Genomic DNA, 26,174 nt, shown 5'->3' on the forward strand with positions numbered 1-26,174 from the left:
TGAATTTAACTCAATATTATTAATAATGCCGAATGATCAAAATTAACCCACAAGCCGAGTTAAATAACTGCGAAATACGAAATTATAGGAAAATTACCAAAAATGGCAAAATTCCGAAATTATACCAAAATAAAATATTAAGTAAAAAAAGTAAGTTGTCAAAAATTTGGCTCAATTCGAGTTTTCTAACATATAGAAAAAAGGAAACAAAATATTACCATAAATAGTAAAAAATAACTTAAAATTGAATTTTGGAAAGAAAAATAGTGGATTTTGAGCTCGAAATTGACGTCCACCGAGCATAGCTGGGTGGCCACGACATGCGCGCCGAAGAGAGCTTTCCGAATTGGGGTCATAATAGTTATTTCGATAACCATAGCTAAAGTTATGGCTAAATTACCAAAAACGCGTCAAATTCCTCCAATTAAGGAAATAATGGCGATTCATTTTCCATCTTTGCGCCGATCCGCCATCTCATGGTATCTCAGCGCTATCATCGTGCTATCTGAAAAAAAGTTTTCTAACATATGGAAAAAAGGAAATGAAATATTTCCATAAATAGTAAAAAATAACTTAAAATTGAATTTTGGAAAGGAAAACAGTGGATTTTGAGTTCGAAATTGACGTTCACCGAGCATAGCTGGGTGGCTACGACATGCGCGCCGAAGAGAGCTTTTCGGATTGGGGTCATAATAGCGATTCCAATAATCGTAACCAAAGTTATGGTCAAATTATCAAAAGACGCGTCAAATTCCCCGAATTAAGGAAATAATGGTGATTCACTTTCCATCTTTGCGTCGATCCGCCATCTCATGGTATCTCAACGTCATCATCGTGCTATCTGACAAATCAGCATCACTCGACTCGGATCCTCCTTCATCACAATAGCAGTAACATGATGATCGCAAGAAGCAACGATGATGGACTTCGTCGCGAGTGAAGCGGTGCCCGTTGAGCATTTGCGTGACCGCGGGCTATAGTACCGTTTGTACCGATGTTGGTGCTGGTAAAGTGAGGGATGGTGTCAGTGAAGAAGTGGAATGGCTTATCTATGACATTTTTCTATGGGCCAAAGCCCACATCCACTTTTGTTGTTATATAACCCAAATTTCTTCTACCCCAAATCAAGACCAGCACTCGACTACCTCCACTGCAATATGGTTACCCTCCGGGCTGCTTCCATAGACGGTGACGAAAATGTGAACGACGTCACTACGCCGACGCCTCCGCTGCCCTCCAGTGCATCGTCCAAGGAAGCCAATGTTCCCCGCACTGCCACCACAAATCCGGACCCGAGATCCGAGCCCGTGAACGGCATCGAAGAAGAGCCAGAGACTCTCGCATCAGAGGAAATTTCCTCCGACGAAATTTCCAACCATGGAACTCCACTAGCTCCGGAATCCGACCAAAATGGATCCCAACATTCTCCAATTTCGGAGGAAGAGGAAGAGGAGGAGGAGGAGGAGGAGGAGGAGGAAGAAGAAGAAGAAGAGTCCCAACCGAAGAAGCTAAAACAACTACCCGACTTGCCCAAACCTGAGCTCCTAGAGAATGAAATTGCCGAAACTCCCTCGGCCATGGTCATGGAGGGAACTACGCCCCCTTCCCAAAATGGAAAAGCCACAGCTGCGAAAACAAGCAAGAAGTTGAAGAAGAAGAGCAAGGATGTGTGGACGACGACCACAAGGAAGGGTAAGAAAAAGGCAAAAAATGCCTCCAATGGAAACCACAATTCTAAAAATGCCACAGGTACCAACACGGCAACTGAAGATAAGGTCTTGATAACCCCTATTCCGAGGTTTCCTGACAAAAGTGATGATAGCCCGGATTTGAAGATTTGCCTCTCCAAGGTTTATAAGGCTGAAAAAGTGGAATTAGGAGAGGATAGATTGAGTGCGGGCAGCACGAAGGGGTACAGAATGGTTAGGGCGACAAGGGGGGTTGAAGAGGGCGCATGGTATTTCGAGATTAAGGTGGTGCATTTGGGTGAGACGGGGCATACAAGGTTGGGGTGGTCCACAGATAAAGGGGACTTGCAGGCGCCTGTAGGGTATGATTGTAATAGCTTTGGATACAGGGACATTGATGGGAGTAAAGTGCACAAGGCTTTGAGGGAGAAGTATGGGGAGGAAGGATATAAAGAAGGTGATGTTATCGGTTTTTATATCAATTTGCCTGACGGAGGGTCCTATGCACCTGATCCTCCACGCATGGTTTTGTACAAGGGCCAGCGGTACGTTTGTGCTCCCAATCCCAAGGAGGATCCCCCAAAAGTTGTGCCGGGTGAGTGAAGCATTAATTTCTACCATGTGCGTGGTCTATGGCCTATTTTTTTTCTTTTTATTTACCTCTTGTATTGATGATCATTACTAGAAGAATGTTGGTTTTACTTTGGTTAACTTAGATTGCCTACTACATGTTTTCCTCATATTGGATTATGCTTTAGTAGGAGTCATATTAGGAGCTTTGCCTATTGTAATTTGACTGCGGTTTTCCAATTAGATGTATCTTTGAGTTTGTAAGTATGAATAGTTCTAGTTAAAGCATGTTTGGCAAAGCATAAAAATATAATTTAAGTTGGTGAAACGTACATTTATCTTTAAATTTCCTAGGACCCAACAATCTACTTACTATCCACATATTACGAAGGACCCACAACTTATAAGCACCATCAAACAACCACTTCAGTAATGTTTTTGGCCATTGAGCTGCTCAAGGAATATGCTTGTAGCTTTTAGCATTTCTCATTGTAGCAAATCACAACTGCCTGGCAGATGGGAGACCACCCGGCAATGACATTCTGATGTAGAAATTTTTTGGTGAATGATCCTATCCCATTCTTGCTGCTTTTTCTTCTTCAATATATATAAAACTGCTCTTCTTGGTTATATTTGTCTCATATCTTGCTACTCTTTTCCTCTCTATTCGTGTTTCTTTGCTATGTTGCATCGGAACATTGAGTTGTTTTTGCCTTGATCTTTCTACATTGCCTTAACATTTCTCTTTTTAAGTCAGTGAATGACTGAAAACAGTAGCAGTCATTGGAAGTTTTATTTTTTAAGTGGATGCAATATGTTTGATTGATCCTATGGATATTTTGTATCTGAGCCTTCTAACAAGAAATATTTTTGATTTTTCTGGTGTTAATATCAGCATAATGTTATGCATTAAATTTTTCTTTTGATTCATGTTAGCAGTCTAATTTTTTAGAAGCTTAGTTCTCAGATATAGAGTTCTTCTGCTGAGAAGCCCATTTGCTGAGTTCTTTATAAACTGTTCTGCTGTGCAGGAAGTGAGATATCTTTTTTCAAAAACGGTATATGCCAAGGTGTTGCTTTCAAGGATCTTTATGGTGGTCGTTACCATCCTGCTGCTTCAATGTATACTCTTCCGAGCCAACCAAATTGTGTTGTCAAGTTCAATTTTGGTCCTGATTTTGAACAGTTTCCAGATGACTTTGGTGGGCGTCCTGTCCCAAGACCAATGTTTGAAGTTCCTTATCAAGCTGTTGATGGCAGAGTTGAGAATGGTGTGTCCAGTGAGAAGAAACAGTAGCTATAAAATCTCGTCGCATGTCTTTCAATTATATAGGAATTAGGATTTTATTTGATTTTGATTTTTGTTGTAACTTTGTTGACTGTTTATGACATGATTGACATATAAACAGTCGATTAGGTGAGAAATCAACTTCTATTAGAAGTTTGATTCATAACATTCCTCTGGCCTTTTACCCTCTGAGGTGTATTGACGGAAAAATTAGCTCTAGATCAAGCAAAGTGGAAAAAAGTTTTCAGTTATTTGCTTCAAAACAGTAGATAAGTAGGATTTTCCTCTTTGGGCTTCTTTTTATTGATTGACTGCATTTTTTTCATAAAGATGTTGCATTAGCAAAACTATTCTCTTGTAACCTTTATGGATCTAAAACTTTGTTGCCTTGCGCACTTGTATTCATTAGAATTTTATTTTTCATTGTGCAATGATCTAGTGTCTCTAATTTGGTCATTGGCCTATTTTAATATATATATTTTTTTAATGTGACTATAATTTTGATACAGAAGGCCAGATTTTTGTTATTGACTAATTGTTCTAACCATTATTATTATTTTTTCCCCCATTGAAATATAAGACATCTTATTCCTTCTCTTCCTCTTCCTTACCCATCTGCCTGTTCTAAGTTAATTGAGTTTACCTTTGTTCTTTGTGTAGAGAAGAGGGTAGGTGGCTTTTATATAACACAGACCTACTCTCTGATTACAGGTAGTCCATGGAATATCACCAGAATGTGCCCCATGTATAAAGTGGTAAAAGGGAATGATACCGCTGAAATAGGTGGTCAAGCTTGAAGAAAACACTCAGGTTGGTTATATTCCACCTTTACAAAGCTGCTTGTCTACTACCTATTTTGTCTTTGCCTGATTATAGATTGTTAGCATGTGGGGTGACCGAATCTTTCTCTGAATGACACTAGACAGTATTAAAGAAGAAAAAGTAGTCCATTGTAATGTCCAATCTCTCATGTGATACTATGTATCAAACGTATCCCTGGTGAACAGTTCAAACCGTGGTTTAATGTCAATAGTAGCTCTATGATTCACGTGTTGTCTTGTGCTACTATCAATCTCTCTTCCCTTTTCAACGTAAATTTGTTATTTATTTTCATTAGTACCGAACTCAAGCCAATTGAATGTTTTTACATCACACCTCTGGGGACAAATAAAAAGGCTTAAAAAATATGCAGCTTTTCAATTTCTTCTCAACCAAACGCTCAAGTTAAACTAAAACATTCAATTTCACTTTGGGATGGAGGAACTATAAATTTTTCCCCAATCTTTAATACCACAAACATTTACTTGAATAAATATTGGTATACTCTGAATTTTCACATATTAATTCCTTACTTACCTTTCCTTTATAAGGAAGTATTCTAAGGGAAAGAGTCAAAACCTCCATCTGAGGCTAAGAATATGTATTTTGAACATGTTTGGATAATTTTATAAAAGTGCTTTGTCTGGCTTGCTTGGGAGTTTTTTTTCACTGGTTCTCATTGATTTTGGATGGCACCATCTATGAGAGGTTGGGAAAAATGGTGTTTGCTAATTTTTTGGGACATTGGTTTTGGATGGTTCAAAAAATACCCAAAATTGATAGTCTAATGTTGATCATTGCTCTAAACCTACCACATTGGTGGGTTTTGACAATTTTTCATATTCTCTTCTAATTTTATATCTATAAAATAATTATTTTCCACCAACATATTTTATTCAAAACAACTTGTAAATGAAAATAAATTAACTAAAAAATTATTTATAAGCAAAAAATTTACTTAATAATTAAAAAACTTATAAGTAAATTAGTTGTAAGATAAAAAATCTCTTTTATGTAAAAATTTGTTTATAAAGTACAAATACTACTACAAAGTCAAAAGTTCACTTATAAAATATTTTAAGTTATTCATAAGTAAAAAATTGACTTATGTGTAAAAAATATTTAAAAGTACAAAATTAACTTATAATTATAAAATTTATTTATGAAGTAAAAAATGCTAACATAAAATTTTGAGTAAATGTTTAACTTTTTTAGTTAAATAGTAACTTATATGTGAAATAATTACTTGTAAGTAAAATATCACTTAAAAAATTTCATATAAAAATTATAGATTTAAAATTTTACTAAGGGACGCATATGTTGTTTTACTACTAAAAAATTTCAGAACCGATGAATAATAAACTCTCAAGCATTGGTTGAACTGTCTTGAAAATGGCTACTAAAACTAGTACTAAAATTTCGTTCACTCATAATTCTCAAATTCGGTACTTTAATAAATGATTATAACCGGTACTCGAAAATCCCAGCAGGCCCTTAAAGGAAGCTAGCTTAAGGTAGCATCCTTAGGAATTTCTTTTTAAGAAGTTTTGCTTTAAATTAGAAAATGTGTTAATTTTGCATCGAATGAAGGAGGTTTAAAGTAGCACTTGGTCTACCTCATATTACAGCCACATGAAGGTTGGAGATTATTGATTGACAATACAGTTCGTAGTATACTAATTTACCATTGAACTTGTTGGTAATTTAATAGGAATTAAGCTTTTATTGACAACTGTTGGAATTGGTTAAAAAAAAAAAAAGGAAAATTGGTTAAGTGTAAAACTGGAAAAATGGAAAGGTGTAACTTCGTGTCAACTTCGGTCAATATTTGGACTTGATCTGATGGTCAAATTACAAAAAGTAAATAGATCATCTTATTCTACTCTCTGAATAGATCGTTGTGGTATATTTGAAATCTTGAAACCAATTTCAGATGAATGAGAAATTGCGGTTCAAAGTTAAAAGAAATGAAGTGTTGCAACTTTTCGAAAGGATGCATGTTTTGAAATAAAGTGTTGCAACTTTTCAAAATGATGCATGTTTTGGCCCACACTACTTCATCTGCACCCTTTCTATATCTATAAATAGGACCATATGGACGTGATTTTAAGCACACCATTGCATTGAGCATCCATTCTTCTCTTGCAATTCATCTTTCTTTTATTTTCATAACATTCCTTTGTAGAGGGGAAATTTCGTCGGAGTTTCACCGTTTTTGTGGTTTGAAGTGCTGCTACCACAAGTGTGTATCCGTTGTATCTTCGAAGACATTTGCCGTTCAACTGTGAGTATCGTAGCGAGACAATTTGTCTTAAGGAAAGAATTATACTCGCCTCGAATTTTTTTCGACTCCTTATTTCATTTTGGTTTTGTGTGTCTTTTTAGTCATATACTTTGTGTTCTTATATTGTATTCTAATTATGCTCCTGCGGGTTGGAACTTTGCCATACAATAATATTGTTTCGACTATGTTCCTACGGGTTGAAATTTTGTTCATTTACAACATATACAGCTATAATAACGCTAAAATAAATACCCGAAACAACAAGATTATGACAAATTTTGTACGTCTGCTGCTGTTGTTTTAAACACTCTATTTTGGAATAGTCGTGTACTATTCATTTTTTTCGTTGTTACTATGTTGAACTTCTGTTTGTGTAACGGCTAATACAGGGATGTCAACGAGCCGAGCCCCAGCCTAAAACTTTTGGCTTGAGCTCAACTCGGTTAAAATGGTCGAGCTTTTTTACAAGCCCAAGAGAATCGAGCTTTTGCTCTGCCAAAAAGTTTCAGTTCGGGCTTTTTCAAGCCAAGCCGAGCCGGGCCGGCTCTTTTTTTCCCCCTTTCCGGCTGCTTTGGCTCTTTTTTTTCTCTTAAAAGGCATAATTCTATTCTACCTTTTTAAAGGCAGCAGCAATTCTGCCTTTTATGCCCTTTTTTTATGCTCATGGGCCAGCTCGGGGTCGACTCGTGTCCCCAAAATGGGGCTCGGCCCAAGCCTCGGCTTAGTTGCTCCGAGTCACGAGCTGGGCCGTCGAGCCTTTTTGACACCCATAGGCTAATACAAGTCAAATTGAAATGAAAAAGTTTGTCCCACCTAGAGCAAATAATGTTGCTCATCCAATAACGATACCAATTCGAGCTACGTCAATCCATCATGGGGAGAAATCGAAAAAGTTCAGTGGCGTAGACTTTAAGAGATGGCAACAAAAGATGCTTTATCTCACTACGCTAAATTTGGCTAAGTTTTTTAGGGAAACCGCTCCCGTCTTATAAGGAGAAAACAATCGGGAGTTGATCATTACTTTGGATGCATGGAAGCACTCCGACTTTCTGTGCAAAAACTACATCTTTAATGGATTGGATAACACACTATATGGTGTGTATAGTTCGAAAGACTCGACTAAGGATTTATGGGATTCATTGGAAAAGAAGTACGAGATCGGGGATGCCGGAACCAAAAAGTTCATCGTTGGCAAGTTTTTAAATTACAAAATGGTGGATTCAAAAATAGTGATCAGCCAAGTACAAGAGATCCAAGTCTTATTGCACGACATTTATGTCGAAAAAATGGAACTGAGTCATTCCAAGTTGCGACCATCATCGAAAAACTTCTTCCTTTGTGGAGAGATTTCAAAAATTATCTCAAGCACAAACGTAAAGAGATGAACTTGGAAGAGTTGATCGTCCGCTTGAGGATTGAGGAAGACCGAGAAGAAGCTAATTGTTCAACTTGGAGCAAAGTTCGTCGAAATCGAGCCAAAGGTCAATAAGAAGCGAAAGATTTTCAGTGATGCATCGTGTAGAGATAAGTTCAAGAAGACTAAAAAGTTTAAAGGAAACTATTATAATTGTGAGAAAGCCGGACATTGCTCAAGTGATGTCGAAAACAAAATAAGAATGCACAAGCCCCCATTGTCGAGAAGGTCATCCTATCTGAAGGAATACAAGAGATGAGCCTCTTTGCGGTTGTGTTCGAGTGCAATATGATTGGCAACACAAAGGAATTGTGGGTTGACACCTGTGCTACCCGTTGTGTATGTGCCGATAAGGGAATGTTCTCTAACCATCAAGAATTGAATGGGGAACAACTTTTTATGAAAAATGCTGCAAATTTCAAGATTGAAGAACAAGGCAAAGTCACATTGAAGATGGCATCTAGGAAAGAACTTGTCCTACATGTGCCGGACATACCCAAAAATTTAGTATCCGGGTCTCTACTCAGTAAAAATTGTTTTGAACTTGTATTTGTGTCCGACAAGTTTGTGTTATTTAAGAATGAAATGTATGTGGGAAAAGGTTATATGTGTGATGGAACGTTCAAGTTGAATGTTCTAACAATTGTACCTAAGCAAGGCATTATGAATAAAATTACAAGTTCTGTTTACTTGCTTGAGCTATCTTGTTTGTGGCATGGTCGATTAGGACACGTGAATTTTAAATCAATGCACAAACTTATGAATCAAAGTTTAATTTCGGCGCTTAAAATCGATCCTAATCACAAATGTGAAGTATGTGTTTAAGCAAAAATAGCTAAAACATCGTTCCATTCGATACAACGGAATACGATACCTCTAGAACTAATCCATAGTGACATGCAATTTGAAATTCGTACAAACTAGAGGGGTAAGAAGTACTTTGTAACTTTCATCGATGATTGTACAAGGTATTGCTATGTCTTTCTTTTAAAAAGTAAAGACAAAGCATTGGATGCCTTCAAATTATACATGGCTGAAGTTGAAATGCAACTTAACAAACGAATTAGAAATATTTGTAGTAATAGAGGAGGTAAATATGGGGCACCATTTGAAGAATCCCGTTCCGAACATGGAATCATTCATCAAATAACGGCACCCTACTCTCCTCAATTGAATGGCATTGCAAAACGAAAAAGTAGAACACTTAAATAAATGATGAATGCAATGCTGATAAGTACGAGTTTACCTCAGAACTTGTGGGAGAAGTCATCTTAACAGCAAATCATCTTTTTAACATGGTACTCCATAAGAAAATGGAAGAGACTCCCTATGAGTTATGGAAAGTTCATCCTCTGTCCTATCAGCACTTAAAAGTGTGGGGTACTTGGCAAAGGTTGAAGTTCCTGAGCTTAGACAAGTAAAAATTGAACATAAAACGATTGATTGCATATTTTTTGGATACGCCAATAAAAGTAATGCATATCGTTTCCTTGCACACAAGTCGGAAATTCAAGACGTACACAAGGGTAGGATAATTGAATCAAGGAATGCAACATTTTTTGAAAATGAATTTCCTTGCAAAGACAAGGAATTTGAAAGCTCGAATAAAAGAACTTATGAAACTACGAAAGGATCTTCAAGTGAGGAAGAACCAAGGCGTAGTAAACGGGCTAGAACGTCCACATCCTTTAATTCGAAATTTCTAACCTATATGGTAGAAAATGACCCGAAAACTTTCGAAGAAGCTATGTCAACTCCGGAAGCATCGCATTGAAAAGAAGCTATCAATAGCGAAATAGATTCCATAATGCAAAATTATACATGAGAGTTGTTGATTTACGTTCTGGGAATAAGTCTTTGGGATGCCAATGGATATTCAGGAAAAAGTTGAAACCAGATGGATGCATTGACAAGTATAATGCTAGGTTGGTTGCCAAATGATATAGACAAAAAGAAGGATTTGACTTCTTTGTTACCTACTCACCCGTAACTAGAATCACATCTATAAGGTTACTAATTACAATTGTGGCAATACATAACCTTGAGATTTATCAAATGGATGTTAAAACGACATTCCTAAATGGTAAGTTAGAAGAGGAAATATACATAGAGCAACATGAAGATTTCGTTTCTCTTAATCAAAAGGACAAAATTTGTAAACTCTTTGAGTCCCTATATGGATTGAAACAAGCTCCGAAACAATGGCACCAAAAGTTTGACAAAACAATGTTGCCAAATGGATTCAAAATAAATGAATGTAACAAGTGTTGATACGTGAAAAATACACCAAGTGTCTATGTAATAATATGTTTTTACGTAAAAGATATATTGATAATGGGCAATAGTCACGAAGTGCTACTCAACACCAAGAGAATGTTAACGAAGCACTTCGATATAAAAGACATGGATGTAGCAAATGTGATTTTAGGAATTAAAATTACTAAAACGTCGGAAGGACTTGTACTTTCCCAATCACATTGCATTGAGAAAGTACTTAAGAAATACAAAGTATTCAAGGAAAGTCCTTCACAAACCTCTATTGACCCAAGTTTGCACTTAGTCAAAAATGAGGGAGAATGCGTGTCACAACTAAGGTATTCACAAGCGATGGGCAGTCTAATGTACATTACGAATTGTACTTGATCGGACATTGCCTTTGCGGTGAACAAACTTAATAGATTCATGAGTAATCCAAGTCATGATCATTGGAAGGCTTTAATAAGGGTACTTGGGTATTTGAAACATACCTTAAACCATGGTTACACTTCATGAAATATCCTGCAGTATTGGAAGGATATTGTGATGCAAATTGGATATCCGATATGAAAGATTCCAAGTCCACTAGTGGCTATGTGTTTACCCGAGCTAGAGCTGCTGTCTCATGGAAATCGACAGAGCAAACGTGTTTAGCTCGATCAACTATGGAATTCGAGTTTATTGCTTTGGAAAAAGTTGGAGAAGAAGCAGAATGGTTTCATAATTTTCTAGAAGACATTCCATGTTGGCCTAAGTCGGTATCTCCAATTAGTATACATTGTGATAGTTAATTGACGATTGGAAGGGAAAGAAGTAGCATGTACAATGGTAAGTCTAGACATATACGTAGTAGATATAACATTATTAAGCAACTGATCTCAAATGGCATTATCTCCGTATATTATGTGAAATCAAAGGAGAACGTTGCGGATCCACTTACAAAAGGTTTGCTTAGAGATCAAGTAAGTTGTCTATCGAAAGGAATGTGATTAAAGTCTACTACATAAGAGTCTTTGCAATGGTAACCCTACCTTATTGACTGGAGATTCCAAGATCTTAGTTCAAAGAGACAACTAAGTTGTGAGGATTCCATGAAACACTTAGTAAATCAAATTTTCTAACTCATTTCTATGATACGAAAGTACTTTTTGCAGAGTGGTTAAAGGTTAAGTTAATCTTTTAATAATTCCTATATCTTGATTAAAGCTAAGTGGAGTAGGACATAATACACTTAATAGGAGATCACCTATGTAAGTGTGAAGTGAGGTCGCTTCAATAAGAATTATTCGAGGCTTGAATTCATTAAAAACTTATGAAACCGAGATGGGTTCAGGGCCAAAATGAACCAAGACATGGGAAACAAGTACGGAATAGGGAAGACATCTATGTGAGTATTGTTGTCTTAGCTTACACTAAAGGCTGAATGGTTCAAAACATCACGTTCACCACTTAGCCGAGTAAGTCCGATGGTATTTAACTACGGGAGGTTCAAGGCCAAAAGTTTCCATCCTCGATGCAGTGGCTATCTCTCTCACTACAATGCATCACATCATAGCATTACATGTACATACTCGAATTTCCATTCATGTGGGGAATTGTTGGAATTGATTAAAAAAATAACTGAAATTTGGTCGTGTAAAACTGGAAAAATGGAAAGGTGTGACTTTTTGTCAACTTCGGCCAAATATTCGAACTTGATCTGATGGTCAAATTACAAAAGTAAATAGACCAACTTATTCTACTCTTCGAGTAGATCGTCGTAGTATATTTGAAATTTTGAAACCAATTCCAGATGAATGAGAAATTGTGATCCAAAATTGGAAGAAATGAAATGTTGCAACTTTTCGAAAGGAAGCAGATTTTGAAATAAAGTGTTGCAACTTTTCGAAATGATGAAGGTTTTGGTCCACAATACTTCATTTGTACCCTTTCTACATCTATAAATAAGACCTTATGGATGTGGTTTTAAACATAGCATTGCATTGAGCATCCATTTTTCTCTTAGAATTCATCTTTCTCTCATTCTCATAACATTCCTTTGTAGAGGGAAAATTCCGTTGAAGTTTCACCAATTTTGTAGTATGAAGTGCTGTTAGCACAAGTATGTATCCGTTGTATCTTCGGAAACATTTGTCATTCAATTGTGAACATCGTAGCGAGGTAATTTGTCTTAAAGAAATAGTTATACTTACCTCGGATTTCTTTTTCTACTCATTTCATTTTGGTTTTGTGTGGTCGTTTTAGTCATATGCTTTGTGTCCTTACATTGTGTTCTAATTACGCTCCAGCGGATTGGAACTTTTATTTACAATAATAGTGTTTCTACTACGTTCCTGTAGGTTGAAATTTTGTTCATTTACAATATGTACAATAGTTATACCGCTAAAATAAATACCCGAAACAATAGCAACTCATCTGTGTGGTTATAAAACGACGATTTCATAGTTGTTGGTAATGTTGGACAATAAATGATCTTTTGGTGCATGTTAAAATCCGTATATGTGTTTGGAAGAAACGTTAACTAAGTTTCTTGTAGATTTTGAGAATGATGTTTCCTTTCTACTTGCCATATCATGTACCAGTAACTGTATCCAATTTACTAAAAGATGCCATAGAGAAAGAATACTCGCTGTTTTTTAGTTTAATCTTGAAAATGTTATTCAAAGATTTCAATTATTATGTCAAACAATTGTGTGATAAAGAACGAGAGTAAATAGGTCAAAATCAACTGGGCTAGCCCCCGCCTTCCCCCACCCCCCAGCAACCAAAAAATAAAAAATAAAAATAAAAAAATAAAAAAAAAACCAGAGAAGGCTTTTAGCACATAATGCTTACCTTCATTAACTTAGCATCAGGCTGCACGAGTATTTGAATTTCGTTAACCCACTGTAAAGCGCGATACTGAATGTTTAGTGGCTTATTCTTCGTTCATGAATGCACTTTTGGTTCCTTATTTTAGGGCTCAAGTGGGAACTGAAGTTGAAGATGACCTTTATACCGTGTTCAAGTTGCTAATATCAGGGTTTGAGTGGCTTCAGCTTAGTCGAATTGAGGTAATGAGGTCAGTGCGCTTGTTATATGTTGAACAAGAAAAATCTGACCTGGTCAAATAGTACTAATATGGTCTAGTGGCTTGTTCTCTAAGAAAATATGCTGTAATAAAGAAATGTACTCTTGGTTGATATGGTTCGTTCACTTAGAAAATTGTCGAGTTACAAGTATTAGGCTTCGAGTGGACAATCATCAAGAAAATATAATGAAAAATGTAGCTCAACCCTGACTACAAATAGATACTAGTTATCGAGTGGGTTCGCTTACACTTCTACTAATTTCAATTAATTAAAAAAGCCAGTAGATATGCTATTCAACTAATTTCCCATGGAATATTATAAAACCATAAGCAGATACTACATCAAATTTACATTCCAAATAAAATCTTGCCTAAACTTTCCAGGTTCCTAATTCCTGAAGACAGAGCTACTGCACAATCGGCATCGGCATCGGAATCGGAAAAACCTTGTAAAGCACTACTTCCAGCAGAGTCGGAATGAATTCCAAGAAAATAAAACTTGGTAAACTGGATGATGTCAACATTATGACCTTCCTCTTCACGGTTCAAGCCCGGGTTGCAATCGCTGACTATGAATAGCATTATTCATTTAATAATAGCGCCAAACATGAACTAAATGTTTCCAGAATATGAATATCTGATTTGAAACATTTCGCACGAAGAGAGGACTACTTACATGCATCAAAAGAGATCGCTCGTGCAGAATTTTCTTAACTTGCTGACGTCTTCTTTTTCCTTTTGTGCTTCGGCTTCACAGCATCCTTTAACGTCTTCTCTTTGTTCGTCTGCTGTCCAGCTCCAGTAGTCTCTGTTGATGAAGATGCTGCAGTCGTAGATGTGACTGGCAGATCCGTTACAGTTACAGGTGGTTCCACCAGTGGTGTTGTGTCTTTCGGGGATGTCACTGCAACTGCACAACGTAAAATTGTTTACGAGAATACAATACTTTCTCCTTGTCTGAAACATAATGCTACACACATCGTGAAACCATTACCATCAGATACTAAGAAAATTAAACGAACACGTCAAATGAATGGTGGTGTTCTATTAGATGCAATGGTAAATTCCTAGACCTCATAAAACGAATTACCTCGTGAGGCAAGAGATGCTTTCAATTCGTCAGCATTGACACCCTTTGAATACGGATCCCTGCAAAAAGAAGAAAGAACAGGTCAGGAAATCATTTTTTACTATTGCAACTACTTAACAAAAATATCACAAAAAGGGATTTCATTATCCATATATTAAGAGGTTGAGTGACAATCTTTTGATAAAAATTCTAGCAATTTTTTTAAAAGTTGCTCAAATGTATGGTTGAAAGTTATACAAGTTGTAGGCTCGTGAAATGTGTGATTAAAGTTGTAATTTGATCAGTTATAAGTTAAATAAAGTTTTATCAAACAAGCCCTAAGGTCCATTTCCAGAACCAAGGAAAAATCTTTAACCCTGAAGTAATCACAGAAATCTAAGCCCAAGAAATGCTCGTTTTGATAGATTAGAGCAAAGTTCAAAAATTGGATAACGCAAGACTCTTACCAACTTGATGGCCCGCCAATGAAACTTGCATCTTTGTCAGTCCTTGTTCGACCATCATCTTGCTTAGACGATTCGGTTTCAATGTCCATGTCATCGCCTTGACTGAAACTGCTGTCCTCTATTTTTAGTTGTGGCTTCTCCATATTTTCCTTCAACAAATTATTTGCCCCCTTTTCACCAGCTTTGATGACATCAACTACAACAGAGGGAGGGTGTCGCTTGATCTTTCTTAGAGCTCTTTCTGTATTGTTCGACTTGACCTGCAGAAAATGGACGATATATTTAAGTAGATGAAAAATACTTCCATGCCTCCAATAGCAATTATATGTAAACTTCTGTAAAATGGATATTGAAAGGATCGGTAGTGAAGTCGGGGAAATAGAAAAGCATGATAATTACGGCATCTTCTATTTTCGTCGTTATATCTGCAGCCTTCACAGAGGCAATCCGTAAACACTGCATAATAACGCTCTGTATGACGCCCTCTCCTCCAGCTTTTTGAACAGCACATATATCGCCATTTGCATTTACAGTGGCAGTCATTCTTCCTCCCATAACAGCTTCTTCGAAGTGCGTCGGGTCAATCACCTAGCAGCACAATGTTGCAAACATTACTTATCCATTGGCAGATTCACTATATTTAAGAAAGGAAAAGAAAATGATAATGACAAGAGAGAGGGAGGATGCAATGCCTAAATTTTATTGTGCTTACGACTGTATTCTCGTCACCAATAAACGCAAAGGTTATTGCTATAGGGAGGTGATGCACGGTTAATGGAAGAGGTTCCCTTGCCTGCCAAAGTGCAAAAATTAAAAATGTAATAACTCAAAATTTATTCTCGGGTGAAATAATAACTAGTACAGAGAACAATGCCACCAAATCACCAACATAAAGTGAATTTTGCAGAAACTCATCGGGCGAAAACCAACTTCTTCCTCTGTAAAGCCAAACTTGATTTTCCTAGCACCCCTCTAATGGAGAGAAATCTTGATTTTGAAAAATTCATCAATAAAAGGACAAACTCACTTCTGGTGCATGTATTATAACGTCTTGACCATCCTCTCCTCCAAATGTGCACTCTGGCCTCCGAAATGTAAGTAGGGCCGAAAGAGCAGCAATATTGGCAGCATCAACAAGATTTCTATTCTCAAAGGAAAAAGGCATAGCTGAAGAAGCATATAAATCATTAATTGGAGTTTAAACGAGAATCTTTACAACTCACCCTCCGTTGTCTAATATGTGGAGATCAACACGAAGGGACCACACCCATTTCCCAGCAACAACACAGAGAGATTCTGTGTCCACGGCCCTGCTTTCCCTGCAACACATTTTCATAGTTCAACAAAATTATTTCAAGTCTAGGTTATTTGTCATTCAATACAAGAAATATATCATGAACTTAACTGAGTTACTTAATCTGAGTAGATAATAGGATTTTGGTTGAATAAGTTTTTTTTTTAACCATGGTTGGCTCAATTGTACATCAACTCGTTAAAATTCACTTTCAAATAAAGAAGTCTTGAGATGCATAGTCATCATTTGAGAAAAAGAAGATACAATTGCAAAAGACATATCAGAACTACAATGAGAAAATACTGAACAAAAGGGGCTGTTGCAGAACTGTCTAGAATTCGACTAGAATTACAGTTCCTAATTGTCGAATTCTAGACAGTTGAACTGTCTAAAACTGGACTGTCTAGAATTGACAGTTAAGACTGCCCAATTCTAGACAGATCAAACTGGTTCATAGCATCTGGTAAATTGTAAAGTCCATTCTAATCTCAACACAATATCCTTTTTCCACACCAAATAAATCAAATTTCATTTCAAAATATAAACCAATCCCCGTTCACTAAATTATGCAGGAAGATTCAGTTCTCACCATGCTGTGTTAGAATAAGAAATTCATTACTCAAATGTGTGTTTTAGCTTTTCAACCACCTGGTTTCTCAGATAATCAAACCAACAATATTTCCTAGATCTTCTAAGAGTTAGTAATTTTTTATATTCTTTTTAAAGCGTGCTGAGATGGAATCGTGAAACCTAATTTCAAATTTCTTGATATTTTAAATTCTAAACTCTGCAGCTATTGTAGCTTCCTGATATTTCAAAATTTTAACTAATATAATAAAAAAGTTCAAAACTCGAGTGCAATCCTACCAATTTTTTTTTCTTATTCCAAGATGGTAACCTCACCTTAATCCACGGTCAATTATGCGTCCCAACTCCACTGCAGATTCTGCAGGACGTCCCGCCTCAAATGAAGGATCAGCCATCGGAGAGAACTCAGTATATATTGCAAGAGTTCCTTCATTAGGCCGGTCCCGATAAGGTTGCACCAGTTGGCAAGTTACGAACCCCATTACATGAGTCTGGCCGAGCTGCACCTCTGATGACCCATCTTCCCTGCACACACACCACAATTTCTTGAATGCATAAAAAAGGATGGATCTTGATAAATTAGAAAGAGGTTAGTACGAAGTTGAATGATATTTTATATTCAACCAATTTCTATTCAAAGCATTTAATGTCACTGGAGAAAATGAGGCATTGTTAATGTTCCTAACAAACTTGAACATAGGCTAATTAAATTGAGCATGAATGTTGAACATTACTAGAAAACACAGGGAACCAAAAGTTAGAGGAGCTTATCTTATAATTTCAAGATATAAAATTTCAGTCGAGAATGCAAATGCCAGAATTTATGAAAACTATCATCATTAAACGAATAAACACCATTGCATTCTTGAAAAATACTAAGCCACAACTATTATACCAGCAAGAAGTGCCCGAAAAGCAAGTAAACAACTTCAAAGAAAATAACGAAGGTGTCAAAAATTCTTACCTACCAAACCGGATAGTTATATTACGGTAATCAAAAGGGCGACGACCATCAATTCTAAGGTCCGAAAGTAAAGCTGTTTCGATGAACTTCTTCTCGTTTACGGTCATTCGCCATGTATTAGCCAATCTCTGCTCCATTTACTTATTCTGTAAATCACCCATGAAATTCTTTTAAGGATTGATCAACAAAACAAGAAAAATAATAAAAAAAAAAAGGTTAATTCCATTAATAAAAATACTTACAAGCATATATCACGGTTCAGCTCCTATGCTTGTGTATAAGGAAGAATAAGGGGGGAGAGGGGGAGAGGAGGGAAGGATGGGAATTAGGTTTTAGGTTTTTAAGTTAAATGGGCCGGTGAACCGGATAGTACATGAAATTATCGCCATGTAAAAAACTTTGGGTATATTTCCAATTTGGTACTCGATACTAAAGGTGGATACTGCTTCATTTGTTTCTGATTTCAAGATAATCGAACTGAATCATGAACCAGTAATTTTTTTGATAATAGTACCAAATGATTTTTTGTTAATATATGGAACCAAATCGAACCAAACCGTTCGATTTTAGTTTTGTTTGATTAAGTTCTCGTTTCATTTCTTAAAATTTCAGATTTGCAACATATTTAAAAGTTAGTAACATATACTTAAATAAAAAAAATATACATCAAACATTCAACAAGTTCAAATTATCAATCATTATGATTACAAAAATCCAAACTAACAAATAAAATTTAGTCATAATTTGAATAAATCAATTTTCATTTCCATACAAAACATTGTTTAATAAGTAATAGTAATGATTCACTAAATTAATTCCAACAATTCTGATAGCACACTCCCACGATAAATGATAAATAATGCAAAACTTTTACAGTCCACTTTTATGAGCAACCATTAACCGTTTAACACTCCATAAATGTTTATTGGATTTTTTCTCTAGTTTTGAAGAACACAAACGATTGATCAAAGAATCAAAGAAAAAAATAGTTTAATGGCTTTTTAAGTGACTGACCAATTTTATTTTTCGACGTTGAAAGAGTCTTCTCTACTAACTTAATGAAATGCAATGCCAGTGTATTGTGGCATTATGTAAATTGAAAAAGAGTTAAGGAAAAATGATTCAAGTGAATACAAATTACGAATTGTGTTCAATGACTCATAATTGATTAACGAGTTGTCTCCAATGGATACAAATATTAAGTTTGGTTCCCCAACCAAATAGCTCGGTTGGTTCGGTTATAATTTGGTCGTGACATTTTGTCCATCACTACTCATATGCAAAATATTATTTTCTTTTCTTATTTAATATTATTTAGTTCATCTTATTTTATAGTCATCTTTACATTGTATAAACCTTACGATTATTGTAATGTACAAGAACGTCACACGTGAAAATGTTATGTTGACAATAATATGTTCTATATCAATCCAGTTTATTTGTAGTGAAAGAATAATATATTCTAACTTCAATTTCTATAATTGTGATTTTAGATCGTACGAATTTATGATTAAGGCTCTTGCTTGAGATGAAGAAACCTCGAGTTTAAGTAGGAATAATTCAAGGAGATACACCGAGAAATATAGTTTCGATACATGAGCTAAAATATTAAATTTCTTGTAAACTAAATTTGGTTTGTGTCAACTCCTTTTAGAAAGTATACATGTATTGATAATTAGATAATTGCTAGTATCTGTGCTAGTCCACACTTCAAGTCAATTGGCATATCAACTCAATGTCATTCCACATATGACTTGGATGCTCTTCGCCACTCATCTATTTTCTTCTCAATAATTTCGATCTTTTTTGACATGTGTTCACTATCCATTTATCTTTTTAACCTTAAATGAAATCCACCTCTCATTTGGAATTATATTCTCAAACAACCCGACTTATACAGTGCTGACAATATTTTATATTTAGGCAACTAAGCTCTAATCCCTTGAGCGGTCTCGTGACATATAGTTAATAAATAATACCGTAAATAATTCTCCAAAAGTACACATTCACATTATTGCATGCACTATGTTGTATAATATATCAAAACTTTTTGTCAAAAGACAATTGTTTAGGTCAAAACCTCATAAGAAAGCAAAAATATGGTTCTAAATTTCAAATCACATGAGTAGTAGTCAATGAAGATGGCTCTCCACCAATATCAATATCAACATCAACATCAAACAAAATGACAGCATAGATCAATCATCTTTCCATTTCAACTAATGTAATGTAATATGATATGATAGAATTATGTTGTATACATGTAAATTATTTTAATTGCAGTTTAATATGAAAATTATATTCAATTTTTTATAATAATTATATTGAACAATATTAAAAACTTATTTTACTTATTGAATTGTATTCTTAACCATTTTAATTTAATTTTTTGAGAATTTCAATGGTTTTATTAACTTCTCTATCTTTGCTTTTGCATGTGTGATGATCACCATGCAAACAACATTACACGTAGGGTGCACCGTATAAGATTTCATAAGGATTTTAGTATAAAAATATAACAATCAATATAAGCAGATGACAACATGATGATTAGATTAAGCCCTCATTTGGCCCCCTATGAATCCAAATAAGGGGACTAATAGTACTCTTTATAATTTCGTTAAAAATAAGTCATTTATTATATGTTCTCTTACAAGGTCTAGTCCATCTCGAACCTCCACTTATTTTTTGTATGGTTGATTGTACAATTTGCAGACACTAACTTCATTAATTTTTGAATTATTTTTTACTTTTTTCTTTGCCTCTGTTTCTTGACAGTCCACTTGATTTGTAGTAGGTTGGGATTTATCATTTAATTATCATTTTTTTTTTCATATTCTTCTAATTAAAATAATTTTACATGTAAATTCAAAATTTCTCCCTACTTTTGAACCACACGATTTTTAAAAAACTTATTTTACAAAACATAATCTAAAATAATGGGGCTCGCACTAGGACTAAATCACTTTATTATTAATATGATGAGCTTTAACTCTACCATTTAATCAAATTTAAAGTCATTAAGATTATCATACAATATAATGTACTCTGACATAAATGAGACTTTTACAAGACCAACTAAATCTTGCTTAGAAGTTTGAGGTGACAATGTTAAGTCTCAAAATATTGCACAACATATTTGGCCACTAATTTGCTATGTTATAAACATCGGGATCCATGAAAATGTGAGGACAAAGATGAGCCAAGTATGGACCCACACCTCGTAAGAGAATAAGGATAAAAGTGTTATTATTAGTACCAATCTAGGTGACCATTTTCTTTCATTTAGACGGGTGCTAAATACCATAATTCTAAGACTTGTGCTACTTTAACAGGCTAGCCAACAGGATTTGAAAATAGGTGCTGCATGTTAGCACATGTTTGGAGATTTTTTTTAACTACTCAATCAATGCATGACATGTATCCCCTAGATTCAAACCTTGTTGGTTATCCCTGTTTTTGTAGTATTACTCTAATTCTAAGGATAATGTTATTTGTATGGCTCATCTTTTAGCCAATAGATCCTAGTACATTTAGGGTGGAAGCTTATTTATCAAACATTCTCTAATCCTGCTATGAATCTAACTTGATATTGCCTATAAATAAGTTCGAAGTGACTACCTATCATCTTAAAGAAATGATGCATATAACAACGTGCAATAACTCAAGTATTTACGTTTTAACGCATTAAGTTGCTATTCTTCAAACGTACCTTACAAGATTAACCAAACAACTCATTTTGTAAGTTTCAAATAATTTACTCCTTAAAGTTGATACAGCTCGATCAATAGAACATTAATATTTGGTCATTGATACACATTTTATTTTTAATTGAACAAAATTGACTTATACTTTTAACATTTTTTTTTTAAATGTTAAATAAGTCCAAAAGCATTTATAAAAGGTGCCAAGGTATAACACAATTTTAATTAAAGATATTCTTGCAATACAATTATGGAAAACAAACCTGACAACTACAATATGTTATTCTGATCAAAATTCTCTCATAATGATATTGAAATATAGTTATTCAAAATTAACAAAAAAATAACTATTTAACTATATGCCTCACTTCAAGTGTAACGGTCGTAAAGTGATCACTAGCCACAAATAATGCAAAAGAAAAGTTAATACAAAGGTTCATATCTATTAATTTGAAAATTTATTAGTATTATGGTTATTATGTTGAATTTTCAATGAATTGAATCTAAATGATTCTTTTGAAACACAAAAATAATGCATCATAAATCAAGGGATATTAGACATTCAAGTAAAGTCACGAAGATTTATTAAACAACGCAATATGCGACCCAACATATATGAGCTCGTAGAGAAACTATCTTGATCTTGCTTAGAAATTCGATGTGACAAACTAAAGTTTTGAACAAATAAGTTTATTGTGAAACCAAGTTGATCTTGCCTGGAAGTTGTCTTAAGGTACGATTGACATATGTTACAACATGCAATAAATATTACATGTTTAAGCACTACATTGTTATTGTCCCATTATGAAACACTTTCACATTGCCTAGAAGTTTGAGGTGACAATCTCAAGTTTCAAAGGAATGAACTTGCTACCAAACTAGCGCGATCTTACCTTGAAGTTCGAGTTAACTATTAACATCTTAAGGTACATCCAACACGTGTCATAACTTGCAATAACTCCGATAATAATATGTTAATACATTGGACCGCTATTATCGTTTTACAAAACCAGCTTGATCTCGCATAGAAGTTCAAGGTGATCGTCTAACCAACTTGACCTACCTAAAAGTTCGATGTGACAACCTAACGTCTTAAGGTAAGATCGATAGATGCTACAACATGCAATAACTCAAATAATAATGTATTAGAGCACTAGGTTGCTAGTGTCTCATAGCTTGACATGGCCTATAAGTTCGAGATGATAACTTAAAGTCTCGTAGGAATGATCTTGTTACAAAACCAACTTGATCTCGCCTATAAATTCGAGGTGACAACCTAAGGCCTGGAGGTACAATTGAGACATATTATAATTATAACACGCCAGTACCAAAATACTAATAAGCCAATGCATTAGGTTGCTATTTTGTCCAAACCCACTTAACATGAATAACCAAAACTTATATTTCAAAGATTTCTCTAAATTCAATAAGGAGTTAATGTTAGATAAATGGTTAATGGGTCAACTTTGAGCCCAAATTTTAGTGGGACCCACTTTTTAATTAATACCGGACCTAGCATATTCACGTTCTACTTCGCGAGATGATTAACGTGATATATTTATTTATCGAAAATCATTTAAAATTGAATGAAATATTAAGTGTTAAAGTAACCCACGTAAACTAAGGATTATGGAAGAATTTGATTTTCCAAACACTTATCCCACATAGGAAAGTTAGGAAACTTCGGTGTGGTTTATAAGGTGAAAGTTTGGAATTGGGTTTGGGCCCCAAGGGGTACCAATAGTTTTTGGAAGGGGAAAGACCTATATCCTATTGGGTTCGATCATAAACCCACACGCGCGCGCTGCTGCTACCGTCGGTCCGACCGGTTGGCTCGGCACGGCACGAGCACGTGCCCGTGTCCGAGTCCAGTCCGGTTCGGTGCTGGTGCGGGTGGACCTTTACACTATAATAACCTTTTAGACAAAATTTATTTAAAATTTGGGCCAAATTGTAAATAATCAAATTCTTGGGTACAATATGAAATTTAAATTTTGTCTTATTTCGGGTGTTTTATTTTCTTTTAACAGTCGACTGTTCACCGACCAAACTGTCGACTGTTAGCCGACTGTTAACCGACTTAACAGACACGACTTTTTAGAACACCAAGTCTGTTCGAATTTTTGAGACTTGTCTGAAAGGTGATGACTGTTCGAATGGCCACGAACAAGTCTATAAATAGTCAGCCTCTTTACCATAAAATTAACACCATTTTCATTGCAAACTTTCTATACTTTGAATCTCATTTCCCTCTCTCTCGTTCTGATATTGTCTCGAAGTAAAACACACTTCGTTGAGTTCGTTGGAACTCCTGCAGATTGCAGTACTGCTTCCGTAGGAGACGAAAATTCGTTCTATCCTGGGAAACGATTGTTGGACGCCTTTAACACCATTGAAGGCAGCAAATTCGTTTTAAGGAAACATCGTGAAATTGGTGGGCTCGAATTACTGTTTAGATCCTGTTGATCAATTCTTACATTCAGGTGATTCTGTCGGATTGTTTTCGAAGGAGTAACTTCAAACTCTAGAAACAACAATCTTAAAACGAATTTCTATTGTTATTTTGTTTCTGTTTCTACTCCTTCTTACCGTTGATTTTCTGATTGTGTTTCAGAAATGGCAACTTCTGGTACTACACTTCCGAATACGACCGGGGAAAAACCAGAAAAGTTTAATGGGTCAGATTTCAAGCGTTGGCAACAAAAAATACTTTTTTATTTAACGACATTAAATCTGGCTAAATTTCTCAAAGAAAACGCGCTTTCATATACCGAGTAAGACAGTAATGTTGAAAAATTGGCTGCGGTTGATGCATGGAAGCATTCTGATTTTTTATGCAGAAATTATGTACTTAATGAACTGGATAACACGTTATATAATGTGTACTGCAATGCCAAGTCCGCAAAAGAACTGTGGGAATCTTTGGACACAAAGTACAAAATCGAAGATGCCGGCACAAAGAAATTCATTGTCAGTCGTTTTTTTGGATTATAAAATGGTTGACAACAAGACTGTCATATCCCAAATTCAAGAACTTCAGATCATACTTAGCGACATCCATGCCGAAGGAATGAAACTAAGTGAATCATTCCAAGTCACTGCACTAATTGAGAAATTACCACCTTCATGGAAGGATTTCAAGAATTACCTAAAGCACAAGCGGAAGGAAATGAAACTTGAAGATATCATTGTCCGATTAAGAATAGAAGAAGACAATCGCAAAACGGAAAAAAAGAATGGTGCATCTAATTCGATGGAATCAAAAGCCAACATTGTAGAAGGAGACTTCAAAACAAGCAAAAAGAGGAAGCACAATGGGGAAGGACAAATTGGTTCTTCAAAAACTGCTAAAAAGTTTAAAGGCAACTGTTACAATTGTGGCAAGGCAGGACATCGATCCAAGGATTGTCGAAAGCTAAAAAATGTGAAGGGAAAAACTAACCAAGCCAATGTAACAGAACATGAGAACCTCACTGATAAGGTACAAGACATGAATCTTTCTGCAATCATCTCTGAATGCAACTTAATTGGAAACACTAAGGAGTGGTGGGTAGATACTGGAGCTACTCGTCACATATGCTCAAACTGCGGGATGTTCTCTACCTACAAAGCAATGGATCATGATGAACATCTCTACATGGGAAACTCGTCATCTTCCAAAGTAGAAGGACATGGGAAGATAGTGCTGAAAATGACAACTGGAAAAGAGCTCACTTTGAATGATGTTCTTCATGTGCCCGATATTAGGAAAAACTTGGTATCTAGTTCTCTACTAAGTAAGAACGGGTTTAAGCTAGTATTTGTCTCGGACAAATTTGTACTCTCAAAGAATGAAATGTTTGTAGGAAAAGGCTACCTGAATGAGGGGCTCTTTAAATTGAATATAATGACTGTTATACCTCCAATTATGAATAAGAATAAATCTTCTTCTTACTTGTTTGAGTCATTTAACATTTGGCATGAACGATTAGGACATACAAGTTATAACACTTTGTGTAGACTAATCAAAATAGATTTATTACCAAAGTGTGATTTAAATCCTAATCACAAATAAGATATATGTGTAAAAGCCAAAATGTCACATCTACCCTTTCGTTAAGTGATTTAAAATTTGTTCAAATTAGAGGAGGTAATAAGTACTTTATCACTTTTATCGATGATTGTACTCGATATTCTTATGTGTATTTGCTCAAAAGTAAAGACGAAACAATTGAAGTATTTAAACACTACAAGTTAGAAGTTGAAAATCAACTTAGCAAAAAGATTAAGGCCATAAGAAGTGATAGAGGTGGTGAATATGATTCACCATTTGAGAAATTCTGTTCGAAACACGGAATTATTCATCAAACTACCACGCCTTATTCTCCTCAATCTAATGGTATTGTTGAACGCAAGAATCGAACATTGAAGGAGATGATGAATGCTATGTTAATAAGTTCTGGATTACCGCAGAACTTGTGGGGGGAAGCCTTGCTTTCTGCAAATTATATTCTTAACAAACTACCACATCGAAAAATGCAAAAGATACCTTATGAAGTATGGAAAGGTCACAAATCTAATTATAAATACTTGAAGGTATGGAGATGTTTGGCTAAGGTAGTAGTTCCTAAACCTAAAAGGGTTAAGATAGGACCTAAAACCATTGATTGTCTATTCATTGGTTATGCCTACCATAGTAATGCGTACAGATTTATGGTAT

The 26,174-nt window shown here is 35.3% G+C and overlaps 2 protein-coding genes across 5 annotated transcripts; one reads left to right on the forward strand and one right to left on the reverse strand.

The window, feature by feature from the left end:
- The first annotated feature begins 1,099 nt into the window (after window positions 1-1,099).
- LOC111411890 (protein TRAUCO-like) lies at window positions 1,100-13,402 on the forward strand. Of its 2 annotated transcripts, none has more exons than XM_023042543.1 (4): window positions 1,100-2,283; window positions 3,290-3,529; window positions 4,258-4,356; window positions 13,279-13,402. In XM_023042543.1, the coding sequence occupies exons 1-3, from the start codon at window positions 1,158-1,160 to the stop codon at window positions 4,341-4,343; spliced, it is 1,452 nt and encodes a 483-aa protein (XP_022898311.1). In that variant the 5' UTR covers window positions 1,100-1,157; the 3' UTR covers window positions 4,344-4,356; window positions 13,279-13,402. The 2 variants fall into 2 exon arrangements, with proteins under 2 accessions (XP_022898311.1, XP_022898310.1); XM_023042542.1 differs by lacking the exon at window positions 13,279-13,402 and adding an exon at window positions 6,551-6,852.
- Window positions 13,403-13,552: 150 nt separating this feature from the next.
- LOC111411891 (exosome complex component RRP45B) lies at window positions 13,553-18,108 on the reverse strand. 3 transcript variants are annotated; one of them, XM_023042545.1, is made up of 11 exons: window positions 18,014-18,108; window positions 17,772-17,917; window positions 17,123-17,332; window positions 16,149-16,244; window positions 15,953-16,067; window positions 15,638-15,718; window positions 15,325-15,513; window positions 14,926-15,185; window positions 14,480-14,538; window positions 14,066-14,299; window positions 13,553-13,958 (listed from the first exon to the last, which is right to left on the reverse strand). In XM_023042545.1, exons 2-10 carry the CDS (start codon window positions 17,906-17,908, stop codon window positions 14,100-14,102), a joined length of 1,347 nt encoding a protein of 448 aa, XP_022898313.1. In that variant the 5' UTR covers window positions 17,909-17,917; window positions 18,014-18,108; the 3' UTR covers window positions 13,553-13,958; window positions 14,066-14,099. The 3 variants fall into 3 exon arrangements, with proteins under 3 accessions (XP_022898313.1, XP_022898314.1, XP_022898315.1); XM_023042546.1 differs by having other exon boundaries at window positions 17,772-17,938; window positions 18,014-18,084; XM_023042547.1 differs by lacking the exons at window positions 13,553-13,958; window positions 14,066-14,299; window positions 14,480-14,538; window positions 14,926-15,185 and having other exon boundaries at window positions 15,429-15,513; window positions 15,618-15,718.
- Window positions 18,109-26,174: the final 8,066 nt, after the last annotated feature.

Source organism: Olea europaea, chromosome 16 (genome assembly GCF_002742605.1).
Source record: "Olea europaea var. sylvestris chromosome 16, O_europaea_v1, whole genome shotgun sequence".
Lineage (NCBI taxonomy): Eukaryota > Viridiplantae > Streptophyta > Magnoliopsida > Lamiales > Oleaceae > Olea > Olea europaea.